At 39.7% G+C, this 15,801-nt stretch overlaps 2 protein-coding genes across 4 annotated transcripts in view; one reads left to right on the top strand and one right to left on the bottom strand.

Moving 5' to 3' along the window:
• loxl2a (lysyl oxidase-like 2a) overlaps window positions 1–9,657 on the top strand; it is a 76,096-nt gene extending 66,439 nt beyond the window's left edge. The window contains exons 10-14 of the mRNA XM_083888620.1: window positions 1,348–1,588; window positions 3,587–3,702; window positions 3,873–4,009; window positions 4,163–4,274; window positions 8,318–9,657. Of these exons, the coding sequence (XP_083744746.1) occupies window positions 1,348–1,588; window positions 3,587–3,702; window positions 3,873–4,009; window positions 4,163–4,274; window positions 8,318–8,388 (677 nt within the window). The 3' untranslated portion in view covers window positions 8,389–9,657. The remainder of the gene's footprint in view (window positions 1–1,347; window positions 1,589–3,586; window positions 3,703–3,872; window positions 4,010–4,162; window positions 4,275–8,317) is intronic.
• On the bottom strand, window positions 1,455–15,076 carry r3hcc1 (R3H domain and coiled-coil containing 1). 3 transcript variants are annotated; one of them, XM_083888621.1, is made up of 8 exons: window positions 14,597–15,076; window positions 13,342–13,479; window positions 12,391–12,940; window positions 10,677–10,852; window positions 10,288–10,358; window positions 10,081–10,176; window positions 9,665–9,805; window positions 1,455–1,564 (listed from the first exon to the last, which is right to left on the bottom strand). In XM_083888621.1, exons 1-7 carry the CDS (start codon window positions 14,638–14,640, stop codon window positions 9,696–9,698), a joined length of 1,185 nt encoding a protein of 394 aa, XP_083744747.1. In that variant the 5' UTR covers window positions 14,641–15,076; the 3' UTR covers window positions 1,455–1,564; window positions 9,665–9,695. The 3 variants fall into 3 exon arrangements, with proteins under 3 accessions (XP_083744747.1, XP_083744748.1, XP_083744749.1); XM_083888622.1 differs by lacking the exon at window positions 1,455–1,564 and adding an exon at window positions 6,962–7,686; XM_083888623.1 differs by lacking the exon at window positions 1,455–1,564 and adding an exon at window positions 7,923–8,032.
• Between the last annotated feature and the right edge of the window lie 725 nt (window positions 15,077–15,801).

Here is a 15,801-nt window from a genome sequence, read left to right as displayed (position 1 = left end):
CGAAACACAGTTAAAACATCGATTGATCAAACAGCAGGAGCGGAAAAAAACCGTAACAGCGCACACATTGAAAAGCGACACCGGAGCGCCAGCGTGATTATGTAAACAAAAAAAACACGTGTCTGCTGGACAGCGGAGAATCTACAGATTCCAGCGGTACCATTTTTATCATTCTACGACCAAGATTCACGGATCCAGCCCCAAAATAAGAGCAAAACAACAACTGACTTTCAAGAAATACAAGCAGAAATGTTGTCTTACCTTTGCTGTTTATCAAAATAAGTTATTTCCACCGGAACAAAACCACTTCTGATGAAGAACTACACTTCCCAGCATGCTTTGGGAACAAATCCCGGTCTGATTGATCATTACAGAGCGACATTAGATCGTTCTGATTAGAGAAAGGCGATTGTCCGCCCAAATGCGTCATATGCATTTATGTCCTTTTGACTCGCTAATGAAGTGATTCACACGCATTTGGAGACCGGGGTCTGATTCTACTGGTTTAGAGGTTTAAAACGAGCTGTCAATCACCCTAATTGACTAAGGTAAGCCAGAGCTATGGCGCTGCGTAACTGAAGACGCTGCAGAGCCACAGAGTTGTTATTACTCACAGGAAGCATCCATTTTAGGCGAGTTATTATACTTTTTTTTTTTTTTTCAAAACAAGTTCTTTTTAGACCTGTAGTGACATATAAATAAAATTAAATGGGTTTTTAATAATTTGGTACCTAAGAAATCTCAAATGGCACAGATGGTGCCAAACTGTGCCAAAAGTGAGAACGCCCAGACATCTCTTTACTAAAACCGCCGTAATTTCACTCTGCTTTTTCAGCAGCATCAGACTTTGCACAGCTCATGTCCACATGTTGTTACACGACCTCCATGTGTTTTTAAGCTCCTACTGCATATTTTAAAGGTGATATTTGCTTTAAAATGCAATATTTTTTTAGGCGAGAGAAAAAAATCCTTTAGTTATGCTGTGTTCCATGTACATTTACTCTGACACAGTGGCATCTACAGTGAAACTTACACATCTGGTGGAATCTCACAAGTGTTATCTTTATTTTGATACCAAGATAATCCACATAGAGCTTGTAACTGCATAGGTTTACTCTATTTAGTTTGGGCATGTCATTTTCGAGCAGGGACTCCAAAAGGAGGGTCAGGGCAGAAGAGGTTAAGCAGTTTCTGTTCTGATCATTTGGATTCTGGAGTACACAAGTTTTAAATCACCTTTAGTTAGTTTTTAGTAGTTTATTTTTTAACTCCCTAATACAGTCTATGATATAAACTTATAAACAGATTGGGTTTTTTTAAACAAGTTCCATGGTCTGTGTCTCTCAGCTGCCCCAGACTTGGTCCTCAGCGCTCCGGCTGTAGAGCAGACCACATACCTGGAGGACAGGCCCATGTACGCGCTGCAGTGTGCCCACGAGGAGAGCTGTCTTTCCAAGAGCGCAGACAAAGCCGACCCCAGCTCCTACCGCCGTCTGCTCCGCTTCTCCTCGCAGATCCACAACAATGGCCTCTCGGACTTCAGGCCACGGGCAGCACACCATTCCTGGGTTTGGCATGAATGTCACAGGTGAGACTTCAGTTAGAGCCACAGTGTACGTTAAATGCTGCTTTTTGTAAAAGTGACAGTAAAAGTGGGTCGTCTATCACCCCCTGTGGCCTTCTGATTAATTACCAAAACGGTGCAGCATCATGACATACCTATCTATACCCCTGCTCTTCCACAGTCTCTCTCTCTAATGGTGCTTTTGCAGCTACACAGTCCCAGCACAGCTCATCTCTGCATGTTTTTTTTTGGCTTTTCCATTTGTGATATACCCGGTACCTGGTACTTTTTCTAATACCTGTCATTGGGTGACAGTGAAATGTTTTAAAGGTCACATAGAGTGGTCCTGTTGCACATAAATGTTAGTTATGGAGGTCTACTTACATATATTAACTTGTTTTTATGGTCAAAAACCTCCGAGTTGCTGTAAACTAGCCGATAGAAATCCTCTTTTCTGACAGTGTTTTTCAGCCGCGATGTTTCAGAGTGAACTTTCACCCCCAGAAGACAGAGTCTTGTGATTGGCCAGTACTATCCAGCACATCCGTTCTCAGAAGCGCAGCGCCCCCCTCTGGAACGGTGGATGCACTGCTCCTCATTATCAAAACATTGTTTTAACAGTGTTTAAAAATAGCTTCTTCACGACTCCCCGCCACAGTCCCTGACTTTAAACCGGAGTCAGACCCAGAGTCAGAAGACACTGTTGCTCGTGAAACACCTCCACAACGGACGTTATTCTTCTTCTGCGGTTCAATGTACGCAACCGGATGTGCCCGGACTAGTGCCCGGAGCTGGAGGATCGGTTGTTCAGGAGAACCGCTGCTTACGTAACTATTACAGGATTTTCAGTGATCTCGTTGAGCCCCGAGATTACAATAAAACACAACGTACTCAGAAATGGCTGAACTGTTTGTTTAGAACCTTCAGGGCTTCATAAACAAGGTAATGACGCAGATACACACCAAAAAAAACAGCGTTAATGGGAACTTCCGGTCTAGTTCCGCTTTAAGTTGGCCAAAGTACCTACTGTGTCAGAGGTGGAAAAAGTACTAAAATATTGTACTCAAGTAAAAGTACCAATACTTTGATGAAATATTACTCAAGTAGAAGTAAAAGTAGTCATCTGAAAATGTACCCAAGTAGAAGTAAAAAGTAGTTCATTTGAAATGTACTTTAAGTAGAAGTTACTTAGTTACTTTGTGTGGGGTGTGAGGGTAGTAGAAATATGACAAGATCAGAAATCCAAAACTATTTTGGAGCTCACAAGACACAGGATATTACGTCACTTTTGGCCACGCCCTCTATGTTCACGCACCAGTGCTAATGGTGCTAATCACATCACCATTGGTCTGGTTCTGGTGTATATTTTCCCCCTGTAGGTCTTCATTGTGCTGAATTTTTATTTTTTACTCAGTAACGAAGAGGATTTATAAAGAAACTAAGTACAATACTTAGGGGGGCGATGGTGGCTCAGAGGGAGAGCGAGTTGTCTTTCAACTGGAAGGTTGTGGGTTCTATTCCTGGCTCCGCTAGTCTACAAGCCGATGTGTCCTTGGGCAAGACACTCAACCCCAAGTTGCTCCTGACGGCTGTGCCGCCAGCATGTGAGCTATATAAATACAAAACCATTTTACCATTTTTTACCAATACTTGAGTCATAGATACTCAAGTAAAATAAAAAATCCTGATTTTAAATTGTACTTTAAAAATACAAAATACACATTCAATACAGTAACTTGAGTAAATGTATTTTGTTACTTTCCACCTCTGCTACTGTGCATGTGTGAAGCAGACGTTAGTTGGACTGACTCCAGTTGGAGCTTAATAAGGTGCATAGACAAGACCAGTACAGTTAGTGGTGTAGACACACCAGTGAAGGGAGAACCAGTGAAAATCACATTGAGAGGTGCTGTAAATAAACTTTTGGGGTTTTGGATTAGAGCATGTAGCATCACATGTCATTGTATGGTAACTAAATATAGATACAAATATCACTTATCTGTTTGTTTGTGTCCTCCATAGACATTACCATAGTATGGAGGTTTTCACCCACTATGACCTCATGAGTTTAAACGGAACTAAAGTGGCGGAGGGACACAAAGCCAGCTTCTGCTTGGAAGACACATTTTGTGATGAGGGTGAATACAAACTCCTTTCTTTTTTTACCCCATTTTACTACACATTGTTGTTTTGTGTATAATTGTGCTTCTGTACTACATCTATATTCAGAAAATACAGTTAACTTTTGATTTTACAACAGGCAAATTCTCACATTTTTAACCATTAAAACTGCTCTGAACGCTGCCAGGAATCCAGAAAAGGTACGAGTGTGCAAACTTTGGGGCACAAGGAATCACAGTTGGCTGCTGGGATACCTACAGACATGACATCGACTGTCAGTGGATCGACATCACAGACGTGAAGCCCGGCGACTACATCCTGCAGGTGAGTCTGCTGTGACACAGCTGCTGCTGGAAAGACCATCTCATCTCCAGCCAGCGTGGTTTTATAGACCAAACAAACACTTTACTTTGGTTTGACACTCTTCGGTGTGACTGTTAGCTATTGAATCTCTTAACTTAACTCTCTTTCTCCCAGATTGTGATAAACCCCAACTATGAAGTTGCAGAGTCGGATTATACCAACAACATAATGAAGTGTCGCTCTCGGTACGATGGCCAAAGGATATGGACGTACAACTGTCGTATAGGTGAGACTTAAGTCATCTTTCGAGCATCCCGATCTCCTGTTTACATTAATTAAAGACATCGGTCAGGTTTGTGAAGTGAATTTGTATCAGGTATGAGAATGATATCAACACAGACTTCACAAACTCTAAATTGGGGCCAATTCCAATTCCTATCTTAACCCTCAAGCTCAACCCTTAATCTTAACTGTCCCTCAAAACCAAGTGTTGAGGGTTATTTTGTCACTTAGAAATGGGACACCCCTTAAATGCAGATACGTCTTCAGACTGTAGGGGGCAGAATAACGCGAAAGCTGCGTCCAGTCTGTCAACTCCAAAAAAGAAGAAGAAGAAGAACGCGTTTACGTCACGATTATTTATTTATTATTCTATTTCAGTCAAGTTATTAGGTTGTCAGTTAGTTATAAGATGATACTCATACAAATATTCAGCTGACAGTTACCACACACCACGACTTATTGTAAAGTAAACCATAGCAAACGATCGTGTGTGCGCACTGGCCGACTATTGACAAAAGATCGTAAAATAAAAATAAATGTTACGCAACAATGACGTCAGTAATCCATAATATGGGCCTAAACTAAGATAATACAATGGTTTTCATCATTTTTATATCTCTATTAACAAAGAAAATACTTCATTTGTATCGCTCTCGCTTCGCTGCTTTCGACGCCATCTTTCTTATGTCAAAACACGCAATGCATTCTGGGTAGCCCTTGCTCCCAAGGGTGGTCTTGGAAAATCTCAATATTGAGGGCGATACAGCCCTTAAACTTGACCCTCAACTTAATTTTTCTGAGAATCGGGACAGCACTTGCACTAGAGGGAGCACACATTTTTGAGATTGAGGATTAAGATTGAGGGTTAAGCAAGGAATTGGAATTCACCCCAAGACTTCACTGTAAACACGGCTGCCACCAGGGACAGAGGGAGCGTTCCTCACCATTTTCCTGGCTGGAAAATGTACTTTGTAAACTGGTCACTTCCTGCCCCAAAGTCCATAGAGACAATCAGTGATTTTACATCACAGCAGACACAGGCAACACTGCTGCCTCTATCAGTGAGTTCAAATGTATTATCACTCACTAAACCATGATGTTGAACAATCATTGTTTTCAGGTCATTTGAGAGTTGTTTTGAGGCTCCCATGTTGTCACTCTTCAGAGAAGATGCAAAGAGGAGAAACATTTACAATTGACCTCCTTAAATACCCTTTCTCATGATTGAATTCACCCGTGTATGGAGGTCAAGGGTCACTGAGGTTACCAAACCAATTTTGAGTACCAATAATTACTGCTAAAGGTATTGAAATCAATAAAATGACAAGGGTGCCTAAATTTATGCACATGCCTAATTTTGTTTAAATAATTCTTGCAGACTTTCTGTAAATCATATAAACTTTATTTCACTTCTCAAATATCACTGTGTTTGTCTCCTATATGATATATTTAACTGAAATTTCTTATCCAAACAACCAATGATTTATAAAGGAAAATCGTGAAAATTTACAGGGGTGCCCAAACTTTTGCATACTGTAGATGAGGTGACTGCCATTGTGGTAATGAACAAAGTTCTGATAAACTCAAATCAAGGCAAAGATCATTTTTAGGGAAACAAATCACTTCAATTTCAAACGTCCCTTTGTGGCTAGGGTGAGGATAACACTAGCCTATGGTATGATAAACCCAGAGATTTTGGGGAAACACATCTTGACAAGTAAATGACTTGGAAATGGTATATTTTTAACCTGGACGTGATAAATATGGGTGTATATGAATGGTACTTTTAAAAAACTTTTGGAGATGGACCAGAGGATGGCCTCTGTCTACAGCTGCAACACAGCAACAGTGACTACAGTGTAATCTGCAAGGGAAGCTGCAACTTCCAAGTCTTTGCATATATCTTACTCAACAAAGATCTATCCAGATAACGGGTTGGTTGGTAGGGTTTTTTTGACTGGAGTCAACATCCACAATATTGACCTGCAGGAAGATGAGGGTTTAAACCTGAATGAAAGTGACAGGGAGTGAGAGAGAAGGGTTTTAGAATAGGGATGGGCAAGTCTATTTGATTATTCACTTTATGATGAAAAGACGATCAGTTACCCTACTTGTATTAAGCTCAAGCTCTAAACTGAACATGGCAGAGATCAGGCAGAAGTGATTGCATTTACCAGGGTCTTTGAATGCACCTTGTAAGCTTGACACACTGTGAACCTTGCAGTACTATCACAAGCTCTCATCCTGCACTGAAGTTTAGAATATTCTAATATTTGATGAACACAGTTGAATATTCAAACGGCTTTTTTGCTCGAAATGCCCACCACTAGTGTGGAATTTGCTACAAGAAATTATCCATCCATCTTCTACCACTTTATCCTCCACATGAGGGTCGCGGGGTCACACCCTGGACAGTTCACCAGTCACACACCACAGGGCCACATATAATGGCTGAAAATCTCTCTGATATGGACAATATCACTCAAGCATTTAACACACTCTAAATGGGTGACAAGCAGATACTGTACGTGACAATAAGATTACACTGAAACCACTGTTTCCACACGCTTGTTTAATTTACACACCGACATTTGTAAATATCAGTTTGTACCAGTTCAAAAAGTACTGCATTACAGTAACGTCGACATTCAATCTGGTTACTTCTGAAAACGTAACACTCCTGAGCTACTGTCTATTCAGATTGTTCAAATAAATATGACCTGAACATCTTGCAACTTGTTTTAAACAATAAAACATTTTTTAAAATGAAGATAAAGATAAAATAATATATAAAGTCCACTATAATGTGGTTGAAATGCTGGCTATTGAAAGCATCTACACTACATTTGTCCATAGGGCTGTTAACAGTCTACAAATGTAACAAGAACATCTGCTTCATAGACAGAATAATGCAGTTATAGAATTATGGGTCAGGAGGAAAAACATAAATAAAAATGAGCCCAATGCCCGAAAATGAGCAAACTATGAAACACATTTCACTTTCAATGCGACATGCAATTAAATCAAAGCAAGAATGTGAGTGTCTCCAGTCTTGAGTGTTTCATACTGCATTGCTTTGTCAGCACTGAAGTATATTTGTCTTATTATTTATGTATAACACAATGGAAAAACAGGAACAGGGCTGAAACCATTACTCGAATAATTGATTATTAATCAATAACTAAGTGAATCGTCAACTATTTTGATTATCGGTTTGACATCATTTTAGCTTTTTCATCATTCCAGGATTGACAAACTGTTAGCTGCAGCTCTAGTCCCTTGGTGCTTAAGGTCCCTTGAGCAGAGCAAAAGACATGCGGCGATGAGGCAGACACACGGTGGTAGGACGGTGTTGTTATTCTTGATGGTGAACCCTTTGTGGCCATTGCTAACTGTACTTCTGATGCTGGGCCTTTCTGTAGAAAACAGACATGAATGTAAGACGATATTCCAAAAGGTTGCATTCCAAACGTTTGTGGATTTATTTTTTAATGCCGTTGAGAGGAAACCCCAATCTTAAACTTAGATGTTAGACTTTAAAGGTGAAGTAAGTAGTTTATAGTGCCATCTAGAGTAGAGGCTGAAATTTACAACAAAGAACTGCTCCTATGCTCACCCCCTCCCTTCCCTGAGCGCTACGGTGTCCTCAGCCGGTCAAATGTCGTCCTCGTCGTCTTTCTCCGAGGTTCGTGAGGCGAGGGAGAGGGCGGAGCTACCGCGGCCGTAGCAGACGAAGCGGAGAGAGAGGAGGCGGGACTTCAGCTACAAGTAAAGAGACGCTTGATTTGTTCTCTCGCGTTTGTCCTTACAGGCTCCGGTAGAAACATGGCGTCTCTCTGCTAGCAGTGGCTATGCAACCGCGGCCCGCGACCATGTTATTTTACATGACTTTTTGAAACACTACGAAAATGAAACAAAAACTATTATACAGCGACTTGACAATGCAGGAGCACATAATATGTATAAAAAAGTGGATTTTGGGTTATATAAACCCATAAATACTACACAGTGTCCCTTTAAATCTTCTTATTCTCTCTGACCTCACAGGTGGCTCAATGAGTTCGGAAACAGACGACATGTTCCCTGGACTCCTGACCAACCAGCTTTCACACAGGTAGACCAGAGGTGGACAACACAGACGGACAGACGAACAATAGGAATGGCATTAAGAATACCTGACAACCACTAGAGGGGGCGTGCAACTTTACTCCCTTGGAGCTGTGCAGGACTGATGTTGAGCTCCATTTGAACAAAGGACAATCATTGATGGGGGGGGGGGGGGAGGTGCTAGCTTTCTAAGTGTATTAAACCACATTCAGCTGTACAAGACATTATCTCTCAGAGTCACTTGTCTTTTTAGTGAATTCAAGGTTTTGACCTGGTGCTTTATGGGAGATCTGATTTATTCAATTAAGCGAATCAAAAAAGGTCTCTAATCTAAAAACCCTTTCAGATAAGAGACCTTTTACCCATTAGTGGAGCTTATCTGGGATGGATGAAAACAGTATGGTGCTGAAACTGGTGCTGCAAGAATGGTGCACTGTATGTTTTTTATGAATCTCATAGTTATGGGCTTCCAAGAACACAATCCAAGGCAACAATACAACAAATAAGACAAAGAGCTGTATTTATCTTTCTACAAATTGTAAACACAACTCTAATATACAAAAATAAAAGCTGGATGTATTTTTTTCATCTTCTGTCAGGTCCACCCTGGTGTTGGATACACTATCTACTGAATACAGTAGATTTATTTATGCCAACATTTGTATGGATCTGGTTCCTTGAGTAGTTTTAAATTCACATCATTATTAAGCTGAGAGCGACAGTGCTTCTTGCTTCTTTAATTTGGCACTCCACATACGTGAGTCCACTGATGAAAATGTTTTATTTATTGATGTTGTTCTTGATTGTTACGGTTGACACACATTTTCATCTTCATATGATCTCATCTTCTTAGCTTTATTCTTTACTTTTGATAAATTATGACCATCAGGGAATATGTCAACAGTGTGGGTGTGTAATGTAAGAGCCACACATGGGTATGAAAATGTATTGTAAATGACTTACTTTTTTGATGTCGCTGACTCAGTGAGCCCTCTTTTTTTCTTTTTTTTTTAAAAAGGCTACTTGTCATTTGTTGGCTGTTTTTATTTTGTATGCATGGGTGAATTTTCAATTTATATGAAGAATGTTCAAAAATAAATGCAAAATTAAAGTGGAGAGACAGCAGTAATTAACCGTTACATCGTTAGAAACGCACTCTGGTTACAACTCTGCTTTACAAAGTAAACCTTTTAAAATTGCAAAGCATATTTTTCTTAAGAAGACATCACAGCCAGGTGACTTCCATGAGATATTATCACTGTGTTGGCTGTAAATGCTGTAATTTACCTGGACGTCCCGGCAGCATTAGCACCCGTCTTCAATATCGCATCACTCTGCCTTGGCCCTGCAGCCCCAGGGCTCTGGTCACCATCCGCCTGGCAACAGCACAGTCAGTCCTGGGACGCTCTTTCACTGGCTGGATAAACTCTGGATGACGGCACAGAAACAATAAAAAAAATATAATTCATAGAGTTGCAACGTTTTCCAGAAGTAAATATTAGCCCCCCTCAGTCCCTGGGGTCATTTCATTTCGTGTTGGACCACATTTATTACAAATATCACCTTTAAGACATCAGTTCTCCAACTATGTCTTTACATTGCTAATATTTGTTTCCCAATATCTTGCAATGCAGATTTTTGCATGTTGGACATTCTATTCTGGAAGATACGACAACAACAATTGAACAACTTGAATTTTGTACCTGCTCGTCTAAAGGCCTTGCCTTTGGATTTCTTACTCCCTTTGGCCAGAGTTCGTGTCTTCAGCAGTGGATGGCATATGGAGAGGGCATGGAGTGCTGCAAGTGACCCCGGTAAAGAATAAACTTATTATATATTATACATATATAGTACATTTTTAGTCACATACATTCGCTGTTAACCTCAAACCCATTCTAGAGAGCTCATACCTGCTGACTCACTGGAAAAAATACCCAGGGCGTGTGTGTTGTCCACCCACGTGATCTTCAGTCCACCATCACTGAGAAAAACATCAGTACAGTTGTTAATATTGAATCATGGTTACATTTTTATTGCCGATTTTTGAGGTCATTTCATCCATTTATTAATTAATTAATTAATTAATTAATTAATTAATTAATTAATGTATTTATTTATTTATTATTTAATTAATTGATTAATTATCTAATTAAATTATATGTTTTATAAAATCAATAAGAAAACTTTTTTTCTTACTAAAGACTGAGTAAACAAAAATTCAGGGAATTGGAAATCTAAGATAGAGTCACTGTAAAGACGGCTAACTGACAGTATGACGATCTTAACTCTGCGCTCACACCTGAAGTTGTTGAAAGCATCCAGAAGGTCATCTGTCTTGAACATGGATGGGAAGTCGTATATCTCAATCACATGGCGAAGCTCATTTGGGCTAATGGTGTCAGGCTCATAAACAGAGAAGTCACTGTGGATGTGCTCAATGAAAAAGGACACTGCCTCTTTCAGATGGGCCTTGATCTGATGAGACAAACACAAAATATAATTACACGCAAATTTGGTTCATCAAAAAATTAGAAACAACTAGAGAAGGCGCTCAGAAATTGCAAATCTCTGCCATGGCCGCTCAGTAACGCGAATTAAAATGTTTAAATACCACATTGTGGAATGGACGTGATGAAATAAGCTAACGTTACTTGGTATAAACTAGGGATGCAACGGTGTTCGGTATTTTACCGAACACCGTTCGGTGTACCCTGTTCGGTTCAATACGCAACGGCAAGCAAACAACGGTATTTCGGTACGTTTCACGGTACGAGGCAGTCCGCCCAGGGCGTCATACAAGCCAGGACTACCACTGATCGCAGGGCCAACACACAGAGACCGAAATACTATTCACTTCAATTTTAGGGTGTACAGTTTACCTAATCTACATTATTTTTGACTGTGGGAGAAAACCAGAGTACCAGGAAAGAACCTACCCACATGTGGAGAGAACATGCAAACTTCACACTCAAAAGCCCTAGGTGAGGTCAAACTGAACCAGTGACCTTCTTGCTGTGAGGCAGCAAAGCTAGCAAGTGCATCACAGTGTGGCCCCTGGTAGTTAATAATAATACAATATTTAAGAGTATGCACTGCCTGGCCAAAAAATGTCACATAATCTAATATTTCACTTAGTGCCTACTGTTCAAGCTCGTGGGGTCAGTGTTAAGACCAGGGGTTGCTTTAGTTGGTCAGGTCTAAATGTGGTCAGCTGGCTACCTGGATAGGGTTTTTCAGGCATATTCTAGGATGATAATACCAAGATTCATTGAGTATTGAATTATGAATGAATGATTCAGGGAGCATGAGACGTTTTCATTTTAGTCCAGACCTTAATCCTACTAACAATATTTGAGATGTACTGGAGAAGGCTTCAAATGTGTATGATTATAGCAACATCTACTGGTGAAGTTGGACGTTTCAGCTGAAACTCTCACCTCACTTTGTTACCTTTAAAGCATGTAGGAGAAATATGGTAGCTTTTAGTATTCATTATTTGGGATTGAGTTGATATGATACTCTGTATCTGTAACATCAGATAGTTTCAAAATCGCAAAAAAACAGCATTTCTGCCAACTTGTGTTGTTGGAGAATTATGTCTTTGAAATTGCTAGCAAAACAGTGTTAACAGCTTAGCTTAAAACATCAAGAATGAGTGCATCTGCCTGTATCGGTGCCAGTAGATACTCATCCCAGTTAGTATAATTAAATTATAATGTAATGTAATGTAATTTTATAAATTTCACTGTACCTGTAACACAGCGGTAAAACAAAACAAGATCTAAATGAAAAACTAACTGAGAACTGAAATAAATATTGTGACATTGCAAGACAAAGCCATGGCCAATAGATACTGTGATTAAGCTTAAGGTGGCACAACAACATTTTTGAGAGTGTGCATTTCTTTGGAGACCTTGCATTTGACCTTGCATTTGATTTTCAATGACAAAATAATCATGGTAGAATCTTTTTTTTTTTATTACACATTCAAAATTAAGTGTATGCTAACTCACCTCTGCAGTTACATCATCGGTGTCTGTGCTTTTGTCTTCTGTCTGGTTGCTATACGACACACGATCAAGGTCATCTTCTTCAGCTTTCACAGCCTCCTCCAAAGTCATGTCAGCGAAGCAAGACATAGTCTGGTCCCACTCGTGGGGTTCGTCTTCATGTAGCTTCAGTGCAAACTTTTTTTTCTCTTCCAAACAATATGCTGAAATGTCTTCAGTATAATTTGTTGCAATAGGTAGGCACTCTTGTTTGGATAGCTCTGTGTTTTCTGGAGTTTCACAGCAGGAGCAAGAATCAGATGAACTGCCTATGCAGCTACAGCTACTAGATGCAGGACTTGGTAACTCTTTACATACTGCAGATTGTTTTGATGCATGCTGGGACAGTCTTTCCCGAGCAGCTCTGGGCATGTAAAGGGCTTTGTCTGGCCTCTTCTGTCCTCTGCTTCCTGATGGGGTTGACGATTTAGGCTTAGCAACGCCTTCCGTCTCCTCCCTACCTCTTACTGGCTCTTCACATACGCTGTTGTTGGTATCTTCATCTAGCTCAGCCCTGCACAAACAAAACCAACATTTTTAATAATACAATAGCTTGAATTAGCTACTAATTACTTGTATCAGTTTAATTTTAACGGTACTTCTTCATGCACGCTTTTGCAACTATGAAGCTACTACTCAACTTCTCATGATGGACTGAGAGAAGACTGAATCACAAAGTTTCTCTTAAGTGTTAAGTGTTCCTGAAAATATTAGCTATGTCAAAAACATGCATATAGACCATGTAAGGCCCATTCTTGGCTATAATGTATACTGCCATAGAGAAATTAGAGGTAAATCTTATCAGACATTGGGATTAAAACAACTCTGAAATATTTAACATCATTACTGATTAGAAGACGACAGTTTCTCTGATTTCACACAACACATGATCTATTTGTCTACCGTGCTCTATACCTGAGTTCAGAATGGCAGACGACCACTCTGCGACACCAGCATTCTCCTACTGAGAAGGTGGTGAGCACTGGCAGGTCTTCAGTGAGCTTGTGAATCAGGAACCGCAGTCTGCTTGGTAGAATCGGGAACAAGAGCACGCTGGATGACAAAGGACAAAAGAGATAGACCATAATGAGGATTTTTTTTTTTAAACTGATAACAGATTATAAGAAAAAAAGGTACGCACATCTTTATGGAGGTCCCTTAAATCCAGGAATACATCATATCACGCTTATAAGGAATTCACTTCATTAGGGTTAGGTCAGGGGTCTGCAACCCGCAGCTCTAGAGCCTCATGTGGCTCTTCAGCCCCTCTCTAGTGGCTCCTTCTCGCTTCGAAGGAAAAAACGTTTCATGTTTTTCCACACTTTTTTGTCAATTTAAACGCATAAATTGTGTTTTTGATATTTTGTCCGTCAGATCCAATTGTAAAAAACTCCCCTTAAAGCCATTAAAGTAATGCGTACATGAAGTTCACATTACCTGCTATTTCAAACTGTGCAATAAGAATTTGATGGCTGTTTATCCTTTTAATGTAGTACGCTGCAACTGAAAACCCACCTCACGTTAACTAGGGTCACTTTTTTTTAATGTCCTTTTTGACCCATACTCTGGTTGTTGTTGTTGTCGTTATTGTTCTTCGTTTTTAGCTGTATGCACTTTCAAGGTGAAGTCAAGTAAATCTCGTTGTACAACTTGTATAATGACAATAAAGGCATTCTATTCTATTCTATTCTATTTGGAGTCCTGTCCATCCTTGGATCCATATATCCAGGCAGATTTTCACAGACATAAACTTCATATAATTGTACATAAAATTTCATCTCAAAGTCATTTTTCTACACTTTAGAGGTTTGGTATCAACCTGCGACGAACTGTAGTTCTTTAAATATAGTATGTGTAAAAACGACAACTTTACTTGTGATTGTTTCTTCATTTTAAGGATCAAATAGGTTTTTTGCGGCTCCAGAATAATTTTATTTGGGTGGAGAGGGGACAAAAATGGCTCTTTTCATTATAAAGGTTGCAGACCTCTGGGTTAGGTGCTCCATAAAATGTCAGAAAACACGCAGTATTGTTTTACTGGCTATTGTTATGAATGCAATTCAAATGTTTTAGTACTTTCTGTTGCACTGCTTGTGGTGTTGTTGTTGTTGTTGTTTTTATCCTGTCCAAACTGTGAGCTGGGACAACAGACGTGAAGTGAAAGCCTCACCTCTGTCTTTGGCTCTTCTGTTGGTAAGTCTCCAGCTCGTCCATGACATGATGCACGAACTCAAGTTCTTCCTTTGGGAGATAAGTGCCGTCGAAACAGGGAAACGCCAGGGTGGAAAGAAAAATACGGTTCCTGTTCTGCTTTGCTGACTGGAATACCGTGTGCAATGTTGTAAGCCGCCAAACTCAGCTTTAGCGTTAAAATAATAACGCCAAAATGTGCACTTACACAATGTGACTTGAATAACTTGAGCGAGCAGCCACGGTTGTAAAGTAACAGTAGATATATAACTTAAAGCTCAGTTGAGCAGCACCGTTAAGTTATGTTGTTTTCAATCTCAATATCTGAAAAGATACCGCCAACGAGTAAACGAGACCTTAATAAATGTTTCCTTATTTCACTGTGCTCACCCCTGTTGCCTTGTGCGTGAATTTATAACAAGGGGTTTGTTAATAATTTGGACTATTGGTGACAGAGACGCACAAGCTGCACAGTAGTAGCTCAGGACCTAGCAAGCATTGTTTAGCTTCCGGAAGCATATGCTCGACATCCGGTCAATTTCTTCCACAATAAAATTCCTGATTTAACGGAGCCTAAAAGAAACGCGTTAAAATACTGTTTCATCAGTTCATAATTAGGCAGAGGTGGTAAAAGTACTAAAATATTGAACTGTAAGTAAAAGTACCAATGCTTTGATGAAATATTACTCAAGTAGAAGTAAAAGCTCAGGACCTAGCAAGCATTGTTTAGCTTCCGGAAGCATATGCTCGACATCCGGTCAAATTTTTGCCACAATAAAATTCCTGATTTAACGGAGCCTAAAAGAAACGCGTTAAAATACTGTTTCATCAGTTCATAATTAGGCAGAGGTGGAAAAAGTACTAAAATATTGAACTGTAAGTAAAAGTACCAATGCTTTGATGAAATATTACTCAAGTAGAAGTAAAAGCTCAGGACCTAGCAAGCATTGTTTAGCTTCCGGAAGCATATGCTCGACATCCGGTCAAATTTTTGCCACAATACAATTCCTGATTTAACGGAGCCTAAAAGAAACGCGTTAAAATACTGTTTCATTAGTTCATAATGAGGCAGAGGTGGAAAAAGTACTCAAATATTGTACTGTAAGTAAAAGTACCAATGCTTTGATGAAATATTACTAAAGTAGAAGTAAAAAGTAGTCATCTGAAAATGTACTCAAGTAGAAG

This window comes from Microchirus variegatus, assembly GCF_963457635.1.
Source record: "Microchirus variegatus genome assembly, chromosome: 4".
Taxonomy (NCBI): Eukaryota; Metazoa; Chordata; class Actinopteri; order Pleuronectiformes; family Soleidae; genus Microchirus; species Microchirus variegatus.
Note: the sequence above shows the minus strand (reverse complement) of the source record. Positions and strands in the feature narration are given on the sequence as shown.